At 51.0% G+C, this 24,619-nt stretch overlaps 1 protein-coding gene across 1 annotated transcript in view; it reads left to right on the top strand.

Moving 5' to 3' along the window:
* Positions 1-6,782: 6,782 nt before the first annotated feature.
* HEG1 (heart development protein with EGF like domains 1) overlaps positions 6,783-24,619 on the top strand; it is a 47,529-nt gene continuing 29,692 nt past the window's right edge. The window contains exon 1 of the mRNA XM_075285488.1: positions 6,783-8,214. Coding sequence (XP_075141589.1) covers positions 6,783-8,214 — 1,432 coding nt within the window. The remainder of the gene's footprint in view (positions 8,215-24,619) is intronic.

Raw genomic sequence — 24,619 nt, 5'->3', positions numbered from 1 at the left:
AAAAGTTCTTATACTTACCAATCGCGCTGCTGCTCCCGCTGCCTCCACGATCGTCTCACGGCAGTCGTCTACATAACAGCGTGATGACCCCGCCTTTGCTGATACATAGACGTCGGAACCAGCGCAAGGAGAGCGGCAGCTCTGCTTGTGCTAGTTCAAAGAAAACAACTTAAAAAAAGAAATTGCCCGGGCTGCTGCCCCCCTCCCTTGCGCCGCCCGAGGCGGGCACCTCACCTCGCCTCATTAGAGGTGCGGCGCTGGTTGGATACCAGAATGCTAAAGCAGAGGACGCCGCTCCCCAATTTATCAATGGCCCCATCTCTGCTCCAATAAGACACCGCAGCGGTGAGCAGACTGCAGGGCGCGGGGCGAAGTGACTACTAGGATACTTATGTTTGCTTGTTGCCAGGAGAGGGGACATTATACTGTGGGGGTATCTAGAGGGGGACATTATACTGTGGGGGGGGGGTAGCTGGAGGGGGCATTATACTGTGGGGGTATCTAGAGGGGGACATTATACTGTGGGGGTATCTAGAGGGGGACATTATACTGTGGGGGTATCTAGAGGGGACATTATACTGTGGGGGTATCTAGAGGGGGACATTATACTGTGGGGGCATCTAGAGGGGGACATTATACTGTGGGGGCTGCTGGAGGGGGCATTATACTGTGGGGGGGGTAGCTGGAGGGGGCATTATACTGTAGGGGCTGCTGGAGGGGGACATTATACTGTGGGGGTAGATGGAGGGGGACATTATACTGTGGGGGTATCTAGAGAGGGACATTATATTGTGGGGGTATCTAGAGGGGGACATTATACTGTGGGGGTATCTAGAGGGGGACATTATACTGTGGGGGTAGATGGAGGGGGACATTATACTGTGGGGGTATCTAGAGGGGGACATTATATTGTGGGGGTATCTAGAGGGGGACATTATATTGTGGGGGTATCTAGAGGGGGACATTATACTGTGGGGGTATCTAGAGGGGGACATTATACTGTGGGGGTAGATGGAGGGGGACATTATACTGTGGGGGTATCTAGAGGGGGACATTATATTGTGGGGGCATCTAGAGGGGGACATTATACTGTGGGGGTAGCTGGAGGGGGACATTATACTGTGGGGGTATCTAGAGGGGGACATTATACTGTGGGGGTAGATGGAGGGGGACATTATACTGTGGGGGTAGATGGAGGGGGACATTATACTGTGGGGGTAGATGGAGGGGGACATTATACTGTGGAGGTAGATGGAGGGGTACATTATACTGTGGGGGCTGCTGGAGGGGGACATTATACTGTGGGGGTATCTAGAGGGGGACATTATACTGTGGGGGTAGATGGAGGGGGACATTATACTGTGGGGGTATCTAGAGGGGGACATTATACTGTGGGGTTATCTAGAGAGGGACATTATACTGTGGGGGTAGATGGAGGGGGACATTATACTGTGGGGGCACCTAGAGGGGGACATTATACTGTGGGGGCAGCTAGAAGGGGACATTATACTGTGGGGGCATCTAGAGGGGGACATTATACTGTGGGGGCAGCTAGAGGGGGACATTATACTGTGGGGGTATCTAGAGGGGGACATTATACTGTGGGGGCAGCTAGAGGGGGACATTATACTGTGGGGGTAGCTGGAGGGGAGCATTATACTGTGCGGGCAGCTAGAGGGGAACATTATACTGTTGGGGTATCTAGAGGGGGACATTATACTGTAGGAGAGCAAAAAGAGAAATTAATGGGAATGGGTGGAGTCAAATTAGAAGTGGGTGGGGTTAGATTGGCATGCTCCGCATTCTGTCCCTCTTTCTGTATGTGTAACAGTGTAAATTTGTTTTACCATCAAAATCCCTCCACATGACCATTGAACTCTAAACCCATAGGCAACAAAAGTGAGTGCACCCCTAAGTGACAATGGACAGTTTGTGCTAAATTACCCCCGGTGTCATGTGACTGGTTAGTCTTAAATGGTCTCAGGTGTAAACGGGGGCAAATGTCTTACATTTGGGGTTATCTCACTCACAATCTCTCATACTAGTTCTAGCTCTATTTGCTTGGTGTCCCCTATGGATGACTGGAGCCAGCTCTGTCCCCTCGGTGTCCTCTATAGATGGTCGGGCTGGGGGCGGCTCTGTCCCCTCGGTGTCCTCTATAGATGGTCGGGCTGGGGGCGGCTCTGTCCGCTCGGTGTCCCCTATAGATGGTCGGGCTGGGGGCGGCTCAGTCCCTTCGGTGTCCCCTATAGATGGTCAGGCTGGGGGCGGCTCTGTCCCCTCGGTGTCCCCTATAGATGGCCGGGCTGGGGGCGGCGCTGTCCCCTCGGCGTCCCCTATAGATGGTCGGGCTGGGGGCGGCTCTGTCCCCTCGGTGTCCCCAATAGATGGTCGGGCTGGTGGCGGTTCCGTCCCCTCGGTGTCCCCTATAGATGGTCGGGCTAGGGGCGGCTCTGTCCCCTCGGTGTCCCCTATAGATGGTCGGGCTGGGGGCGGCTCTGTCCCCTCGGTGTCCCCTATAGATGGTCGGGCTGGGGGAGGCTCCGTCCCCTCGGTGTCCCCTATAGATGGTCGGGCTGGGGGCGGCTCCGTCCCCACGGTGTCCCCTATAGATGGTTGGGCTGGGGGCGGCTCCGTCCCCTCGGTGTCCCCTATAGATGGTCGGGCTGGGGGCGGCTCTGTCCCCTCGGTGTCCCCTATAGATGGTCGGGCTGGGGGCGGCTCCGTCCCCTCGGTGTCCCCTATAGATGGTCGGGCTGGGGGCGGCTCTATCCCCTCGATGTCCCCAATAGATGGTTTGGCTGGGGGTGGCTCTGTCCCCTCGGTGTCCCCAATATATGGTCGGGCTGGGGGCGGCTCTGTCCCCTCGGTGTCCCCTATAGATGGTCGGGCTGGGGGCGGCTCTGTCCCCTCGGTGTCCCCTATAGATGGTCGGACTGGGGGCGGCTCTGTCCCCTCGGTGTCCCCTACAGATGGTCGGGCTGGGGGCGGCTCTGTCCCCTCGGTGTCCCCTATATATGGTTAGGCTGGGGGCGGCTCTGTCCCCTCGGTGTCCCCTATAGAAGGTCGGGCTGGGGGCGGGTCTGTCCCCTCGGTGTCCCCTATAAATGGTCGGGCTGGGGGCGGCTCTGTCCCCTCGGTGTCCTCTATAGATGGTCGGGCTGGGGGCGGCTCTGTCCCCTCGGTGTCCCCTATAGATGGTCGGGCTGGGGGCGGCTCTGTCCCCTCGGTGTCCCCTATAGATGGTCGGGCTGGGGGCGGCTCTGTCCCCTCGGTGTCCTCTATAGATGGCCGGGCTGGGGGCGGCTCCGTCCCCTCGGAGTCCCCTATAGATGGTCGGGCTGGGGGCGGCTCTGTCCCCTCGGTGTCCCCAATAGATGGTCGGGCTGGGGGCGGCTCCGTCCCCTCGGTGTCCCCTATAGATGGTCGGGCTGGGGGCGGCTCTGTCCCCTCGGTGTCCCCTATAGATGGTCGGGCTGGGGGCGGCTCTGTCCCCTCGGTGTCCCCTATAGTTGGTCGGGCTGGGAGAGGCTCCGTCCCCTCGGTGTCCCCTATAGTTGGTCGGGCTGGGGGAGGCTCCGTCCCCTCGGTGTCCCTATAGATGGTCGGGCTGGGGGCGGCTCCGTCCCCTCGGTGTCCCCTATAGATGGTTGGGCTGGGGGCGGCTCCGTCCCCTCGGTGTCCCCTATAGATGGTCGGGCTGGGGGCAGCTCCGTCCCCTCGGTGTCCCCTATAGATGGTAGGGCTGAGGGCGGCTCCGTCCCCTCGGTGTCCCCTATAGATGGTCGGGCTGGGGGCGGCTCTGTCCCCTCGGTGTCCCCTATAGATGGTCGGGCTGGGGGCGGCTCCGTCCCCTCGGTGTCCCCTATAGATGGTCGGGCTGGGGGCGGCTCAGTCCCTTCGGTGTCCCCTATAGATGGTCGGGCTGGGGGCAGCTCTGTCCCCTCGGTGTCCTCTATAGATGGTAGGGCTGGGGGCGGCTCTGTCCCCTCGGTGTCCCCTATAAATGGTCGGGCTGGGGGCGGCTCCGTCCCCTCGGTGTCCCCTATAGATGGTCGGGCTGGGGGCGGCTCTGTCCCCTCGGTGTCCCCAATAGATGATCGGGCTGGGGGCGGCTCCGTCCCCTGGGTGTCCCCTATAGATGGTCGGGCTGGGGGGCGGCTCCGTCCCCTCAGTGTCCCCTATAGATGGTCGGGCTGGGGAGGCTCCGTCCCCTATAGATGGTCGGGCTGGGGGCGGCTCCGTCCCCTCGGTGTCCCCTATAGATGGTCGGGCTGGGGGCGGCTCCGTCCCCTCGGTGTCCCCTATAGATGGTCGGGCTGGGGGCGGCTCCGTCCCCTCGGTGTCCCCTATAGATGGTAGGGCTGAGGACGGCTCCGTCCCCTCGGTGTCCCCTATAGATGGTCGGGCTGGGGGCGGCTCTGTCCCCTCGGTGTCCCCTATAGATGGTCGGGCTGGGGGCGGCTCCGTCCCCTCGGTGTCCCCTATAGATGGTAGGGCTGGGGGCGGCTCTGTCCCCTCGGTGTCCCCTATAAATGGTCGGGCTGGGGGCGGCTCTGTCCCCTCGGTGTCCTCTATAGATGGTAGGGCTGGGGGCGGCTCTGTCCCCTCGGTGTCCCCTATAAATGGTCGGGCTGGGGGCGGCTCTGTCCCCTCGGTGTCCTCTATAGATGATCGGGCTGGGGGCGGCTCTGTCCCCTCGGTGTCCTCTATAGATGGTCGGGCTGGGGGCGGCTCTGTCCCATCGGTGTCCCCTATAGATGGTCGGGCTGGGGGCGGCTCTGTCCCCTCGGTGTCCTCTATAGATGGTCGGGCTGGGGGCGGCTCCGTCCCCTCGGTGTCCCCTATAGATGGTCGGGCTGGGGGCGGCTCTGTCCCTTCGGTGTCCTCTATAGATGGTCGGGCTGGGGGCGGCTCTGTCCCCTCGGTGTCCCCTATAGATGGTCGGGCTGGGGGCGGCTCTGTCCCCTGGGTGTCCCCTATAGATGGTCGGGCTGGGGGCGGCTCTGTCCCCTCGGTGTCCCCTATGGATGGTCGGGCTGGGGGCGGCTCCGTCCCCTCGGTGTCCCCTATAGATGGTCGGGCTGGGGGCGGCTCCGTCCCCTCGGTGTCCCCTATAGATGGTCGGGCTGGGGGCGGCTCTGTCCCCTCGGTGTCCCCTATAGATGGTCGGGCTGGGGGCGGCTCTGTCCCCTCGGTGTCCCCTATAGATGGTCGGGCTGGGGGCGGCTCCGTCCCCTCGGTGTCCCCTATAGATGGTCGGGCTGGGGGCGGCTCTGTCCCCTCGGTGTCCCCTATAGATGGTCGGGCTGGGGGCGGCTCTGTCCCCTCGGTGTCCTCTATAGATGGTCGGGCTGGGGGCGGCTCTGTCCCCTCGGTGTCCCCTATAGATGGTCGGGCTGGGGGCGGCTCTGTCCCCTCGGTGTCCCCTATAGATGGTCGGGCTGGGGGCGGCTCTCTCCCCTGGGTGTCCCCTATAGATGGTCGGGCTGGGGGCGGCTCTGTCCCCTCGGTGTCCCCTATGGATGGTCGGGCTGGGGGCGGCTCTGTCCCCTCGGTGTCCCCTATAGATGGTCGGGCTGGGGGCGGCTCTCTCCCCTGGGTGTCCCCTATAGATGGTCGGGCTGGGGGCGGCTCTGTCCCCTCGGTGTCCCCTATGGATGGTCGGGCTGGGGGCGGCTCTGTCCCCTCGGTGTCCCCTATAGATGGTCGGGCTGGGGGCGGCTCTGTCCCCTGGGTGTCCCCTATAGATGGTTGGGCTGGGGGCGGCTCTGTCCCCTCGGTGTCCCCTATGGATGGTCGGGCTGGGGGCGGCTCTGTCCCCTCGGTGTCCCCTATAGATGGTCGGGCTGGGGGCGGCTCTGTCCCCTCGCTGTCCCCTATAGATGGTCGGGCTGGGGGCGGCTCTGTCCCCTCGGTGTCCCCTATAGATGGTCGGGCTGGGGGCGGCTCTCTCCCCTCGGTGTCCCCTATAGATGGTCGGGCTGGGGGCGGCTCTCTCCCCTCGGTGTCCCCTATAGATGGTCGGGCTGGGGGCGGCTCTGTCCCCTCGGTGTCCCCTATAGATGGCCGGGCTGGGGGCGGCTCTGTCCCCTCGGTGTCCCCTATAGATGGTCGGGCTGGGGGCGGCTCTGTCCCCTGGGTGTCCCCTATAGATGGTCGGGCTGGGGGCGGCTCTGTCCCCTCGGTGTCCCCTATGGATGGTCGGGCTGGGGGCGGCTCTGTCCCCTCGGTGTCCCCTATAGATGGTCGGGCTGGGGGCGGCTCTGTCCCCTCGCTGTCCCCTATAGATGGTCGGGCAGGGGGCGGCTCTGTCCCCTCGGTGTCCCCTATAGATGGTCGGGCTGGGGGCGGCTCTCTCCCCTCGGTGTCCCCTATAGATGGTCGGGCTGGGGGCGGCTCTCTCCCCTCGGTGTCCCCTATAGATGGTCGGGCTGGGGGCGGCTCTGTCCCCTCGGTGTCCCCTATAGATGGCCGGGCTGGGGGCGGCTCTGTCCCCTCGGTGTCCCCTATAGATGGTCGGGCTGGGGGCGGCTCTGTCCCCTCGGTGTCCCCTATAGATGGTCGGGCTGGGGGCGGCTCTGTCCCCTCGGTGTCCCCTATAGATGGTCGGGCTGGGGGCGGCTCTGTCCCCTCGGTGGGCCGGCTTTTGCTCCCTCCGTCCCTCTCTCCGCCCTCCCCGGTCAGTCTTCGCTCAGTGGCCGCTCCATGCTGCTCTCTCCCGGCTGTGCTCGGCTAGTCAGCCCGCTCCTGGGAGCTCCGTATCCGGTCGCTCCCGCATGATGCTCCCCGGCCCCCGGCTGCTGCTCCGGGCTGCGCTGCTCCTGGGCACCGCCCGCTTCTCTCCTGCCGCTCCGGACAGTGACTGGTCCAGCCCCGGGACCCTCGGACAGCAGGTCCTGACCCGGAGCCTCCCCGCACACGGCCGCCCGCACACACCGAGCCTGGCATGGGTAGCAGCGGCGGAGGGCAGCCCCCGAGCCCCACAACAAATCTCTGCAGGGACGGGAGGGTTAATGATGGAGAACTATGGACGCCGAGACTCAGAACTTTCTCCTGCAACCCCAAAACAAATGCAGAACCGACCCAGAGCCTCAACTAATCCCAACAGGACTGGGACTGACCGACCATCAGAACCCAACAGGACTGGGACTGACCGACCATCAGAACCCAACAGGACTGGGACTGACCGACCATCAGAACCCAACAGGACTGGGACTGACCGACCATCAGAACCCAACAGGACTGGGACTGACCGACCATCAGAACCCAACAGGACTGGGACTGACCGACCATCAGAACCCAACAGGACTGGGACTGACCGACCATCAGAACCCAACAGGACTGGGACTGACCGACCATCAGAACCCAACAGGACTGGGACTGACCGACCATCAGAACCCAACAGGACTGGGACTGACCGACCATCAGAACCCAACAGGACTGGGACTGACCGACCATCAGAACCCAACAGGACTGGGACTGACCGACCATCAGAACCCAACAGGACTGGGACTGACCGACCATCAGAACCCAACAGGACTGGGACTGACCGACCATCAGAACCCAACAGGACTGGGACTGACCGACCATCAGAACCTAACAGGACTGGGACTGACCGACCATCAGAACCCAACAGGACTGGGACTGACCGACCATCAGAACCCAACAGGACTGGGACTGACCCACCATCAGAACCCAACAGGACTGGGACTGACCGACCATCAGAACCCAACAGGACTGGGACTGACCGACCATCAGAACCCAACAGGACTGGGATTGACCGACCATCAGAACCCAACAGGACTGGGACTGACCCACCATCAGAACCCAACAGGACTGGGACTGACCCACCATCAGAACCCAACAGGACTGGGACTGACCGACCATCAGAACCCAACAGGACTGGGACTGACCGACCATCAGAACCCAACAGGACTGGGATTGACCGACCATCAGAACCCAACAGGACTGGAACTGACCCACCATCAGAACCCAACAGGACTGGGACTGACCCACCATCAGAACCCAACAGGACTGGGACTGACCGACCATCAGAACCCAACAGGACTGAACTCCCCTCACTCAGTGCTGATATGAGAAAGACCCCGACTTCTGCAGGATCGGATCAAACAGAACTTCACCTGGGACCTCTCATATATTATAGATCAGAACAGGACTGGACGGAGTTGGATATTACCCAGACGAGCTCAGGTGAGCGCCCTCCATATAAGACCACACACCCCTAGACTGTGCTATACTGTACTGTATGTATATAGCTACAGAACCTACATATACGATACGATAAAACCCTATACTGTACTGCACAGTATACATGTATAGGACCTATATACCATGCTATGCTGTACTGTATGTATATAGCTGTCAGACTTATATACACCATACAACCTAATACTGTGCTATACTGTAATGTATGTATATAGCTATAGGCCCTATAGACCATACAACCGTATACATTACCATACTATATACACTGTATGTATAGGACCTATATATATATCATACAACCCTATACTATGCTGCCCTGCATATATGGATAATGTGTATGTATGTAAAATATATATGTATATAATATACACAGTACCAACATGTATAGTACCAACACTTTATGTACAGGGCCGCCTATATACCATACAACCCTATACTGTACTGCACTATATTCATGTATAGGACCTATAATCATCCCTGACCCCAGGAGCTGACACTCTGTTCTCTATATCACACAATGTATCACCCCCATCATCCCTGACCCCAGGAGCTGACAATCTAATCTCTATATCACACACAATGTATCACCCCCATCATCCCTGACCCCAGGAGCTGACAATCTAATCTCTATATCACATACAATGTATCACTCCCATCATCCCTGACCCCAGGAGCTGACAATCTAATCCCTATATCACACAATGTATCACTCCCATCATCCCTGACCCCAGGAGCTGACACTCTAATCTCTATATCACACAATGTATCACTCCCATCATCCCTGACCCCAGGAGCTGACAATCTAATCTCTATATCACACAATGTATCACTCCCATCATCCCTGACCCCAGGAGCTGACAATCTAATCTCTATATCACACACAATGTATCACTCCCATCATCCCTGACCCCAGGAGCTGACAATCTAATCTCTATATCACATACAATGTATCACTCCCATCATCCCTGACCCCAGGAGCTGACACTCTAATCTCTATATCACACACAATGTATCACTCCCATCATCCCTGACCCCAGGAGCTGACACTCTAATCTCTATATCACACACACAATGTATCACCCCCATCATCCCTGACCCCAGGAGCTGACACTCTAATCTCTATATCACACACAATGTATCACTCCCATCATCCCTGACCCCAGGAGCTGACAATCTAATCTCTATATCACACAGTGTATCACTCCCATCATCCCTGACCCCAGGAGCTGACAATCTAATCTCTATATCACACACAATGTATCACCCCCATCATCCCTGACCCAGGAGCTGACACTCTAATCTCTATATCACACACAATGTATCACTCCCATCATCCCTGACCCCAGGAGCTGACAATCTAATCTCTATATCACACACAATGTATCACTCCCATCATCCCTGACCCCAGGAGCTGACAATCTAATCTCTATATCACAGACACAATGTATCACTCCCATCATCCCTGAGCCCAGGAGCTGACACTCTAATCTCTATATCACACACAATGTATCACTCCCATCATCCCTGACCCCAGGAGCTGACAATCTAATCTCTATATCACAGACACAATGTATCACTCCCATCATCCCTGACCCCGGGAGCTGACAATCTAATCTCTATATCACACACAATGTATCACTCCCATCATCCCTGACCCCAGGAGCTGACAATCTAATCTCTATATCACACACAATGTATCACTCCCATCATCCCTGACCCCAGGAGCTGACAATCTAATCTCCATATCACACACAATGTATCACTCCCATCATCCCTGACCCCAGGAGCTGACACTCTAATCTCTATATCACACACAATGTATCACTCCCATCATCCCTGACCCCAGGAGCTGACACTCTAATCTCTATATCACACACAATGTATCACTCCCATCATCCCTGACCCCAGGAGCTGACAATCTAATCTCTATATCACAGACACAATGTATCACTCCCATCATCCCTGACCCCGGGAGCTGACAATCTAATCTCTATATCACACACAATGTATCACCCCCATCATCCCTGACCCCAGGAGCTGACAATCTAATCTCTATATCACACACAATGTATCACTCCCATCATCCCTGACCCCAGGAGCTGACAATCTAATCTCCATATCACACACAATGTATCACTCCCATCATCCCTGACCCCAGGAGCTGACAATCTAATCTCTATATCACACACAATGTATCACCCCCATCATCCCTGACCCCAGGAGCTGACAATCTAATCTCTATATCACAGACACAATGTATCACTCCCATCATCCCTGACCCCGGGAGCTGACAATCTAATCTCTATATCACACACAATGTATCACTCCCATCATCCCTTACCCCGGGAGCTGACAATCTAATCTCTATATCACACACAATGTATCACTCCCATCATCCCTGACCCCAGGAGCTGACAATCTAATCTCTATATCACACAATGTATCACTCCCATCATCCCTGACCCCAGGAGCTGACAATCTAATCTCTATATCACACACAATGTATCACCCCCATCATCCCTGACCCCAGGAGCTGACAATCTAATCTCCATATCACACACAATGTATCACTCCCATCATCCCTGACCCCAGGAGCTGACAATCTAATCTCTATATCACACACAATGTATCACTCCCATCATCCCTGACCCCAGGAGCTGACAATCTAATCTCTATATCACACACAATGTATCACTCCCATCATCCCTGACCCCAGGAGCTGACAATCTAATCTCCATATCACACACAATGTATCACTCCCATCATCCCTGACCCCAGGAGCTGACACTCTAATCTCTATATCACACACAATGTATCACTCCCATCATCCCTGACCCCAGGAGCTGACAATCTAATCTCTATATCACAGACACAATGTATCACTCCCATCATCCCTGACCCCGGGAGCTGACAATCTAATCTCTATATCACAGACACAATGTATCACTCCCATCATCCCTGACCCCGGGAGCTGACAATCTAATCTCTATATCACACACAATGTATCACCCCCATCATCCCTGACCCCAGGAGCTGACAATCTAATCTCTATATCACACACAATGTATCACTCCCATCATCCCTGACCCCAGGAGCTGACAATCTAATCTCCATATCACACACAATGTATCACTCCCATCATCCCTGACCCCAGGAGCTGACAATCTAATCTCTATATCACACACAATGTATCACCCCCATCATCCCTGACCCCAGGAGCTGACAATCTAATCTCTATATCACAGACACAATGTATCACTCCCATCATCCCTGACCCCGGGAGCTGACAATCTAATCTCTATATCACACACAATGTATCACTCCCATCATCCCTTACCCCGGGAGCTGACAATCTAATCTCTATATCACACACAATGTATCACTCCCATCATCCCTTACCCCGGGAGCTGACAATCTAATCTCTATATCACAGACACAATGTATCACTCCCATCATCCCTGACCCCGGGAGCTGACAATCTAATCTCTATATCACAGACACAATGTATCACTCCCATCATCCCTGACCCCGGGAGCTGACAATCTAATCTCTATATCACACACAATGTATCACTCCCATCATCCCTTACCCCGGGAGCTGACAATCTAATCTCTATATCACACACAATGTATCACCCCCATCATCCCTGACCCCAGGAGCTGACAATCTAATCTCTATATCACAGACACAATGTATCACTCCCATCATCCCTGACCCCGGGAGCTGACAATCTAATCTCTATATCACACACAATGTATCACCCCCATCATCCCTGACCCCAGGAGCTGACAATCTAATCTCCATATCACACACAATGTATCACTCCCATCATCCCTGACCCCAGGAGCTGACACTCTAATCTCTATATCACACAATGTATCACTCCCATCATCCCTGAGCCCAGGAGCTGACACTCTAATCTCTATATCACATACACAATGTATCACTCCCATCATCCCTGACCCCAGGAGCTGACACTCTAATCTCTATATCACACAATGTATCACTCCCATCATCCCTGAGCCCAGGAGCTGACACTCTAATCTCTATATCACATACACAATGTATCACTCCCATCATCCCTGAGCCCAGGAGCTGACAATCTAATCTCTATATCACACACAATGTATCACTCCCATCATCCCTGACCCCAGGAGCTGACACTCTAATCTCTATATCACACACAATGTATCACTCCCATCATCCCTGACCCCAGGAGCTGACACTCTAATCTCTATATCACACACAATGTATCACTCCCGTCATCCCTGACCCCAGGAGCTGACACTCTATTCTCTATATCACACACAATGTATCACTCCCATCATCCCTGACCCCAGGAGCTGACAATCTAATCTCTATATCACACACAATGTATCACTCCCATCATCCCTGACCCCAGGAGCTGACAATCTAATCTCTATATCACACACAATGTATCACTCCCGTCATCCCTGACCCCAGGAGCTGACACTCTATTCTCTATATCACACACAATGTATCACTCCCATCATCCCTGACCCCAGGAGCTGACAATCTAATCTCTATATTACACACAATGTATCACTCCCATCATCCCTGACCCCAGGAGCTGACAATCTAATCTCTATATCACACACAATGTATCACTCCCATCATCCCTGACCCCAGGAGCTGACAATCTAATCTCTATATCACACACAATGTATCACTCCCATCATCCCTGACCCCGGGAGCTGACACTCTAATCTCTATATCACACACAATGTATCACCCCCATCATCCCTGACCCCAGGAGCTGACACTCTATTCTCTATATCACACACAATGTATCACTCCCATCATCCCTGACCCCAGGAGCTGACAATTTAATCTCTATATCACACACAATGTATCACCCCCATCATCCCTGACCCCAGGAGCTGACAATCTAATCTCTATATCACACACAGTGTATCACTCCCATCATCCCTGACCCCAGGAGCTGACAATCTAATCTCTATATCACACACAGTGTATCACTCCCATCATCCCTGAGCCCAGGAGCTGACAATCTAATCTCTATATCACACAATGTATCACTCCCATCATCCCTGACCCCAGGAGCTGACAATCTAATCTCTATATCACACACAATGTATCACCCCCATCATCCCTGACCCCAGGAGCTGACAATCTAATCTCTATATCACACAATGTATCACTCCCATCATCCCTGACCCCGGGAGCTGACAATCTAATCTCTATATCACACAATGTATCACTCCCATCATCCCCGACCCCAGGAGCTGACAATCTAATCTCTATATCACACACAATGTATCACTCCCATCATCCCTGACCCCGGGAGCTGACAATCTAATCTCTATATCACACAATGTATCACTCCCATCATCCCTGACCCCAGGAGCTGACAATCTAATCTCTATATCACACACAATGTATCACTCCCATCATCCCTGACCCCAGGAGCTGACAATCTAATCTCTATATCACACACAATGTATCACTCCCATCATCCCTTACCCCAGGAGCTGACAATCTAATCTCTATATCACACAATGTATCACTCCCATCATCCCTTACCCCAGGAGCTGACAATCTAATCTCTATATCACACACAATGTATCACTCCCATCATCCCTGACCCCGGGAGCTGACACTCTAATCTCTATATCACACACAATGTATCACTCCCATCATCCCTGACCCCAGGAGCTGACAATCTAATCTCTATATCACACACAATGTATCACTCCCATCATCCCTGACCCCGGGAGCTGACACTCTAATCTCTATATCACACACAATGTATCACTCCCATCATCCCTTACCCCAGGAGCTGACACTCTAATCTCTATATCACACACAATGTATCACCCCCATCATCCCTGACCCCAGGAGCTGACAATCTAATCTCTATATCACACACAATGTATCACTCCCATCATCCCTGACCCCAGGAGCTGACAATCTAATCTCTATATCACACACAATGTATCACTCCCATCACCCCTGACCCCAGGAGCTGACAATCTAATCTCTATATCACACACAATGTATCACTCCCATCATCCCTGACCCCGGGAGCTGACAATCTAATCTCTATATCACACAATGTATCACCCCCATCATCCCTGACCCCAGGAGCTGACAATCTAATCTCTATATCACACAATGTATCACCCCCATCATCCCTGACCCCAGGAGCTGACAATCTAATCTCTATATCACACACAATGTATCACTCCCATCATCCCTGACCCCGGGAGCTGACACTCTAATCTCTATATCACACACAATGTATCACCCCCATCATCCCTGACCCCAGGAGCTGACACTCTAATCTCTATATCACACACAATGTATCACCCCCATCATCCCTGACCCCAGGAGCTGACAATCTAATCTCTATATCACACAATGTATCACTCCCATCATCCCTGACCCCAGGAGCTGACAATCTAATCTCTATATCACACACAATGTATCACTCCCATCATCCCTGACCCCAGGAGCTGACAATCTAATCTCTATATCACACACAATGTATCACTCCCATCATCCCTGACCCCAGGAGCTGACAATCTAATCTCTATATCACACAATGTATCACTCCCATCATCCCTGACCCCGGGAGCTGACAATCTAATCTTCCACACTCTTAGTCTGTTTATCTGTCAGTATTTGGGCGGATTGTACAGACCTCTGTCAGTTGTGGCCCCCGGTGTTGTCTGTGTCAGGGGCCCCATAGTGTTTTGGTAAATCTTGTATGAAGCCCCCGGTGGCACCAGACAGGATGTGCAGTAACAATAGTCAGGAAGCAGATCAGGGTGAGGTGAAGTCAGAGAATACAGACTGCCATAAACAGCAGCGCCGCCGTATACTGCTGACAGGACCTGGGCTAGCCCTGTGTATGACTGATGACATCACTACTGTCGGTGTATGAGTGATGACATCACTACTGTCGGTGTATGACTGATGACATCACTACTGTCTGTATGACTGATGACATCACTACTGTCTGTATGACTGAAGACATCACTACTGTCGGTGTATGACTGATGACATCACTACTGTCTGTGGATGACTGATGACATAACTACTGTCGGTGGAAGACTGATGACATCACTACTGTCGGTGTATAACTGATGACATCACTACTGTCTGTGGATGACTGATGACATCACTACTGTCGGTGGATGACTGATGACATAACTACTGTCGGTGGAAGACTGATGACATCACTACTGTCGGTGTATAACTGATGACATCACTACTGTCTGTGGATGACTGATGACATCACTACTGTCTGTGGATGACTGATGACATCACTACTGTCGGTGTATAACTGATGACATCACTACTGTCTGTGGATGACTGATGACATCACTACTGTCGGTGGATGAATGATGACATCACTACTGTCTGTGTATGACTGATGACATCACTACTGTCGGTGGATGACTGATGACACCACTACTGTCGGTGGATGACTGATGACATCACTACTGTCGGTGTATGACTGATGACATCACTACTGTCGGTGGATGAATGATGACCGAATGATGACATCACTACTGTCGGTGTATGACTGATGACATCACTACTGTCGGTGGATGAATGATGACATCACTACTGTCTGTATGACTGATGACATCACTACTGTCGGTGGATGAGTGAAGACATCACTACTGTCGGTGTATGACTGATGACATCACTACTGTCGGTGGATGACTGATGACATCACTGCTGTCTGTATGACTGATGACATCACTACTGTCTTTGGATGACTGATGACATCACTACTGTCTGTATGACTGAAGACATCACTACTGTCGGTGTATGACTGATGACATCACTACTGTCAGTGTATGACTGATGACATCACTACTGTCGGTGTATGACTGATGACATCACTACTGTCGGTGTATGACTGATGACATAACTACTGTCGGTGGAAGACTGATGACATCACTACTGTCGGTGTATAACTGATGACATCACTACTGTCTGTATGACTGATGACATCACTACTGTCAGTATATGACTGATGGCATCACTACTGTCGGTGGATGACTGATGACATCACTACTGTCTGTATGACTGATGACATCACTACTGTCTGTTTATGACTGATGACATCACTACTGTCGGTGGATGACTGATGACATCACTACTGTCGGTGGATGACTGATGACATCACTACTGTCGGTGTATGACTGATGACATCACTACTGTCGGTGGATGAATGATGACATCACTACTGTCTGTATGACTGATGACATCACTACTGTCGGTGGATGAGTGAAGACATCACTACTGTCGGTGTATGACTGATGACATCACTACTGTCTGTATGACTGATGACATCACTACTGTCTGTATGACTGATGACATCACTACTGTCTGTGTATGACTGATGACATCACTACTGTCTGTGTATGACTGATGACATCACTACTGTCTGTGTATGACTGATGACATCACTACTGTCTGTGTATGACTGATGACATCACTACTGTCTGTATGACTGATGACATCACTACTGTCTGTGTATGACTGATGACATCACTACTGTCTGTACGACTGATGACATCACTACTGTCGGTGTATGACTGATGACATCACTACTGTCTGTACGACTGATGACATCACTACTGTCGGTGGATGAGTGAAGACATCACTGCTGTCGGTGTATGACTGATGACATCACTACTGTCGGTGTATGACTGATGACATCACTATTGTCTGTATGGCTGATGACATCACTACTGTCGGTGTATGACTGATGACATCACTACTGTCGGTGTATGACTGATGACATCACTACTGTCGGTGGATGACTGATGACATCACTACTGTCGGTGTATGACTGATGACGCTTATATACTGTTGGGGCTCCGCTCCTTTTTGGGGGGTGTAAGGACTAGTCGGGCCCCTCCCTCCCTTTATCTATAGATTGGGGGACAGAGGAGTCGCCTCCTGATCCGCAGCCCGTGGGGTAACGTGTTATTAGGGGTCGCGGTGGCGACGTCCTAGAATGTGGCGCAAGAGTGGACGCAACCGCCATATTGCTGCATGTTTACACCGCGACATCGCCTTCCTGTCTGTCTGACTCTCCTAATCCGAGTCCACCTGTCCTGGGCAATGAGCCCCAAATACTACGGTCACCCCCTCCCCCCCCCCCCCCTGGTGGCGGCACCTGCGCGGCTAATCCGCTTACATGTCCCAGGCAGCCGCCAGTGACCCCTGACAGATCCCCCGCCAGATTACTGCGCCTGTCACTGGGGGGTGGGAGGGCGAAGGGGGCAAAATCCTGCACAGGCTGCTCCCTCACCAACGTCCATGATCCGAGAGAAGTGGTACTGTGCACTGTCCTATTATATACAGGGTGAGAGAAGTGGTACTGTGCACTGTCCTATTATATACAGGGTGAGAGAAGTAGTACTGTGCACTGTCCTATTATATACAGGGTGAGAGAAGTGGTACTGTGCACTGTCCTATTATATACAGGGTGAGAGAAGTGGTACTGTGCACTGTCCTATTATATACAGGGTGAGAGAAGTGGTACTGTGCACTGTCCTATTATATACAGGGTGAGAGAAGTGGTACTGTGCACTGTCCTATTATATACAGGGTGAGAGAAGTGGTACTGTGCGCTGTCCTATTATATACAGGGTGAGAGAAGTGGTACTGTGCACTGTCCTATTATATACAGGGTGAGAGAAGTGGTACTGTGCAGTGTCCGTATATACAGGGTGAGAGAAGTAGTACTGTGCACTGTCCTATTATATACAGGGTGAGAGAAGTGGTACTGTGCACTGTCCTATTATATACAGGGTGAGAGAAGTGGTACTGTGCAGTGTCCGTATATACAGGGTGAGAGAAGTAGTACTGTGCACTGTCCTATTATATACAGGGTGAGAGAAGTGGTACTGTGCACTGTCCTATTATATACAGGGTGAGAGAAGTGGTACTGTGCACTGTCCTATTATATACAGGGTGAGAGAAGTGGTACTGTGCACTGTCCTATTATATACAGGGTGAGAGAAGTGGTACTGTGCACTGTCCTATTATATACAGGGTGAGAGAAGTGGTACTGTGCACTGTCCTATTATATACAGGGTGAGAGAAGTGGTACTGTGCAGTGTCCGTATATACAGGGTGAGAGAAGTAGTACTGTGCACTGTCCTATTATATACAGGGTGAGAGAAGTGGTACTGTGCACTGTCCTATCATATACAGGGTGAGAGAAGTGGTACTGTGCACTGTCCGTATATATACAGGGTGAGAGAAGTAGTACTGTGCACTGTCCTATTATATACAGGGTGAGAGAAGTGGTACTGTGCACTGTCCTATTATATACAGGGTGAGAGAAGTGGTACTGTGCACTGTCCTATTATATACAGGGTGAGAGAAGTAGTACTGTGCACTGTCCTATTATATACAGGGTGAGAGAAGTGGTACTGTGCACTGTCCTATTATATACAGGGTGAGAGAAGTGGTACTGTGCAGTGTCCGTATATACAGGAGAAGAGAAGTGGTACTGTGCACTGTCCGTATATACAGGGTGAGAGAAGTGGTACTGTGCACTGTCCATATATACAGGAGAAGAGAAGTGGTACTGTGCACTGTCCTATTATATACAGGGTGAGAGAAGTAGTACTGTGCACTGTCCGTATATACAGGAGAAGAGAAGTGGTACTGTGCACTGTCCATATATACAGGAGAAGAGAAGTGGTACTGTGCACTGTCCTATTATATACAGGAGAAGAGAAGTGGTACTGTGCACTGTCCTATTATATACAGGGTGAGAGAAGTGGTACTGTGCACTGTCCGTATATACAGGAGAAGAGAAGTGGTACTGTGCACTGTCCTATTATATACAGGAGAAGAGAAGTGGTACTGTGCACTGTCCTATTATATACAGGGTGAGAGAAGTAGTACTGTGCACTGTCCTATTATATACAGGGTGAGAGAAGTGGTACTGTGCACTGTCCTATTATATACAGGAGAAGAGAAGTGGTACTGTGCGCTGTCCTATTATATACAGGGTGAGAGAAGTGGTACTGTGCACTGTCCTATTATATACAGGGTGAGAGAAGTAGTACTGTGCACTGTCCTATTATATACAGGGTGAGAGAAGTGGTACTGTGCACTGTCCTATTATATACAGGAGAAGAGAAGTGGTACTGTGCACTGTCCTATTATATACAGGAGAAGAGAAGTGGTACTGTGCACTGTCCTATTATATACAGGGTGAGAGAAGTGGTACTGTGCACTGTCCGTATATACAGGAGAAGAGAAGTGGTACTGTGCACTGTCCTATTATATACAGGAGAAGAGAAGTGGTACTGTGCACTGTCCTATTATATACAGGGTGAGAGAAGTAGTACTGTGCACTGTCCTATTATATACAGGGTGAGAGAAGTAGTACTGTGCACTGTCCTATTATATACAGGGTGAGAGAAGTGGTACTGTGCACTGTCCTATTATATACAGGAGAAGAGAAGTGGTACTGTGCACTGTCCTATTATATACAGGAGAAGAGAAGTAGTACTGTGCACTGTCCTATTATATACAGGGTGAGAGAAGTGGTACTGTGCACTGTCCTATTATATACAGGGTGAGAGAAGTGGTACTGTGCACTGTCCTATTATATACAGGGTGAGAGAAGTGGTACTGTGCACTGTCCTATTATATATAGGGTGAGAGAAGTGGTACTGTGCACTGTCCTATTATATACAGGAGAAGAGAAGTGGTACTGTGCACTGTCCTATTATATACAGGGTGAGAGAAGTGGTACTGTGCACTGTCCTATTATATACAGGGTGAGAGAAGTGGTACTGTGCACTGTCCGTATATACAGGGGAAGAGAAGTAGTACTGTGCACTGTCCGTATATACAGGGTGAGAGAAGTAGTACTGTGCACTGTCCGTATATACAGGGGAAGAGAAGTAGTACTGTGCACTGTCCGTATATACAGGGTGAGAGAAGTGGTACTGTGCACTGTCCATATATACAGGGTGAGAGAAGTAGTACTGTGCACTGTCCGTATATACAGGAGAAGAGAAGTGGTACTGTGCACTGTCCATATATACAGGAGAAGAGAAGTGGTACTGTGCACTGTCCTATTATATACAGGGTGAGAGAAGTGGTACTGTGCACTGTCCGTATATACAGGAGAAGAGAAGTGGTACTGTGCACTGTCCTATTATATACAGGGTGAGAGAAGTGGTACTGTGCACTGTCCTATTATATACAGGGTGAGAGAAGTGGTACTGTGCACTGTCCGTATATACAGGAGAAGAGAAGTGGTACTGTGCACTGTCCATATATACAGGGGAAGAGAAGTAGTACTGTGCACTGTCCGTATATACAGGAGAAGAGAAGTGGTACTGTGCACTGTCCGTATATACAGGAGAAGAGAAGTGGTACTGTGCACTGTCCGTATATACAGAGTGAGAGAAGTAGTACTGTGCACTGTCCGTATATACAGGAGAAGAGAAGTGGTACTGTGCACTGTCCATATATACAGGAGAAGAGAAGTAGTACTGTGCACTGTCCTATTATATACAGGGTGAGAGAAGTGGTACTGTGCACTGTCCTATTATATACAGGGTGAGAGAAGTGGTACTGTGCACTGTCCTATTATATACAGGGTGAGAGAAGTAGTACTGTGCACTGTCCGTATATATACAGGGGAAGAGAAGTAGTACTGTGCACTGTCCGTATATACAGGAGAAGAGAAGTGGTACTGTGCACTGTCCGTATATACAGGAGAAGAGAAGTGGTACTGTGCACTGTCCATATATACAGGAGAAGAGAAGTAGTACTGTGCACTGTCCTATTATATACAGGGTGAGAGAAGTGGTACTGTGCACTGTCCTATTATATACAGGGTGAGAGAAGTGGTACTGTGCACTGTCCTATTATATACAGGGTGAGAGAAGTGGTACTGTGCACTGTCCGTATATACAGGAGAAGAGAAGTAGTACTGTGCACTGTCCGTATATACAGGGTGAGAGAAGTAGTACTGTGCACTGTCCGTATATACAGGGGAAGAGAAGTAGTACTGTGCACTGTCCATATATACAGGAGAAGAGAAGTGGTACTGTGCACTGTCCGTATATACAGGAGAAGAGAAGTGGTACTGTGCACTGTCCTATTATATACAGGGTGAGAGAAGTGGTACTGTGCACTGTCCGTATATACAGGAGAAGAGAAGTGGTACTGTGCACTGTCCGTATATACAGGAGAAGAGAAGTAGTACTGTGCACTGTCCGTATATACAGGAGAAGAGAAGTAGTACTGTGCACTGTCCGTATATACAGGGTGAGAGAAGTAGTACTGTGCACTGTCCGTATATACAGGGGAAGAGAAGTAGTACTGTGCACTGTCCGTATATACAGGAGAAGAGAAGTAGTACTGTGCACTGTCCTATTATATACAGGGTGAGAGAAGTGGTACTGTGCACTGTCCTATTATATACAGGGTGAGAGAAGTGGTACTGTGCACTGTCCGTATATACAGGAGAAGAGAAGTGGTACTGTGCACTGTCCTATTATATACAGGGTGAGAGAAGTGGTACTGTGCACTGTCCGTATATACAGGGTGAGAGAAGTAGTACTGTGCACTGTCCGTATATACAGGGGAAGAGAAGTAGTACTGTGCACTGTCCTATTATATACAGGGTGAGAGAAGTGGTACTGTGCACTGTCCTATTATATACAGGGTGAGAGAAGTGGTACTGTGCACTGTCCGTATATACAGGAGAAGAGAAGTGGTACTGTGCACTGTCCTATTATATACAGGGTGAGAGAAGTGGTACTGTGCACTGTCCTATTATATACAGGGTGAGAGAAGTGGTACTGTGCACTGTCCTATTATATACAGGGTGAGAGAAGTGGTACTGTGCACTGTCCTATTATATACAGGGTGAGAGAAGTAGTACTGTGCACTGTCCGTATATATACAGGGGAAGAGAAGTAGTACTGTGCACTGTCCGTATATACAGGAGAAGAGAAGTGGTACTGTGCACTGTCCGTATATACAGGAGAAGAGAAGTGGTACTGTGCACTGTCCATATATACAGGAGAAGAGAAGTAGTACTGTGCACTGTCCTATTATATACAGGGTGAGAGAAGTGGTACTGTGCACTGTCCTATTATATACAGGGTGAGAGAAGTGGTACTGTGCACTGTCCTATTATATACAGGGTGAGAGAAGTGGTACTGTGCACTGTCCGTATATACAGGAGAAGAGAAGTAGTACTGTGCACTGTCCGTATATACAGGGTGAGAGAAGTAGTACTGTGCACTGTCCGTATATACAGGGGAAGAGAAGTAGTACTGTGCACTGTCCGTATATACAGGAGAAGAGAAGTGGTACTGTGCACTGTCCTATTATATACAGGGTGAGAGAAGTGGTACTGTGCACTGTCCTATTATATACAGGGTGAGAGAAGTGGTACTGTGCACTGTCCTATTATATACAGGGTGAGAGAAGTAGTACTGTGCACTGTCCGTATATACAGGAGAAGAGAAGTGGTACTGTGCACTGTCCGTATATACAGGAGAAGAGAAGTGGTACTGTGCACTGTCCTATTATATACAGGGTGAGAGAAGTGGTACTGTGCACTGTCCTATTATATACAGGGTGAGAGAAGTGGTACTGTGCACTGTCCTATTATATACAGGGTGAGAGAAGTGGTACTGTGCACTGTCCTATTATATACAGGGTGAGAGAAGTGGTACTGTGCACTGTCCTATTATATACAGGGTGAGAGAAGTGGTACTGTGCACTGTCCTATTATATACAGGGTGAGAGAAGTGGTACTGTGCACTGTCCGTATATACAGGAGAAGAGAAGTAGTACTGTGCACTGTCCGTATATACAGGGTGAGAGAAGTAGTACTCTGCACTGTCCGTATATACAGGGGAAGAGAAGTAGTACTGTGCACTGTCCGTATATACAGGAGAAGAGAAGTGGTACTGTGCACTGTCCTATTATATACAGGGTGAGAGAAGTGGTACTGTGCACTGTCCTATTATATACAGGGTGAGAGAAGTGGTACTGTGCACTGTCCTATTATATACAGGGTGAGAGAAGTGGTACTGTGCACTGTCCTATTATATACAGGGTGAGAGAAGTAGTACTGTGCACTGTCCGTATATATACAGGGGAAGAGAAGTAGTACTGTGCACTGTCCGTATATACAGGAGAAGAGAAGTGGTACTGTGCACTGTCCGTATATACAGGAGAAGAGAAGTGGTACTGTGCACTGTCCATATATACAGGAGAAGAGAAGTAGTACTGTGCACTGTCCTATTATATACAGGGTGAGAGAAGTGGTACTGTGCACTGTCCTATTATATACAGGGTGAGAGAAGTGGTACTGTGCACTGTCCTATTATATACAGGGTGAGAGAAGTGGTACTGTGCACTGTCCGTATATACAGGAGAAGAGAAGTAGTACTGTGCACTGTCCGTATATACAGGGGAAGAGAAGTAGTACTGTGCACTGTCCATATATACAGGAGAAGAGAAGTGGTACTGTGCACTGTCCTATTATATACAGGGTGAGAGAAGTGGTACTGTGCACTGTCCGTATATACAGGAGAAGAGAAGTGGTACTGTGCACTGTCCTATTATATACAGGGTGAGAGAAGTGGTACTGTGCACTGTCCGTATATACAGGAGAAGAGAAGTGGTACTGTGCACTGTCCTATTATATACAGGGTGAGAGAAGTGGTACTGTGCACTGTCCTATTATATACAGGGTGAGAGAAGTAGTACTGTGCACTGTCCTATTATATACAGGGTGAGAGAAGTGGTACTGTGCACTGTCCTATTATATACATGGTGAGAGAAGTGGTACTGTGCACTGTCCGTATATACAGGAGAAGAGAAGTAGTACTGTGCACTGTCCGTATATACAGGGTGAGAGAAGTAGTACTGTGCACTGTCCATATATACAGGAGAAGAGAAGTGGTACTGTGCACTGTCCGTATATACAGGAGAAGAGAAGTGGTACTGTGCACTGTCCGTATATACAGGGTGAGAGAAGTAGTACTGTGCACTGTCCTATTATATACAGGGTGAGAGAAGTGGTACTGTGCACTGTCCTATTATATACAGGGTGAGAGAAGTGGTACTGTGCAGTGTCCGTATATACAGGGTGAGAGAAGTGGTACTGTGCACTGTCCGTATATACAGGAGAAGAGAAGTGGTACTGTGCACTGTCCGTATATACAGGGTGAGAGAAGTAGTACTGTGCACTGTCCGTATATACAGGAGAAGAGAAGTGGTACTGTGCACTGTCCTATTATATACAGGGTGAGAGAAGTGGTACTGTGCACTGTCCGTATATACAGGAGAAGAGAAGTAGTACTGTGCACTGTCCGTA

The sequence above is a fragment of the Leptodactylus fuscus genome, chromosome 8 (assembly GCF_031893055.1).
Source record: "Leptodactylus fuscus isolate aLepFus1 chromosome 8, aLepFus1.hap2, whole genome shotgun sequence".
NCBI classification, from domain to species: Eukaryota; Metazoa; Chordata; class Amphibia; order Anura; family Leptodactylidae; genus Leptodactylus; species Leptodactylus fuscus.
This window is presented reverse-complemented; position numbering and strand designations above follow the sequence as displayed.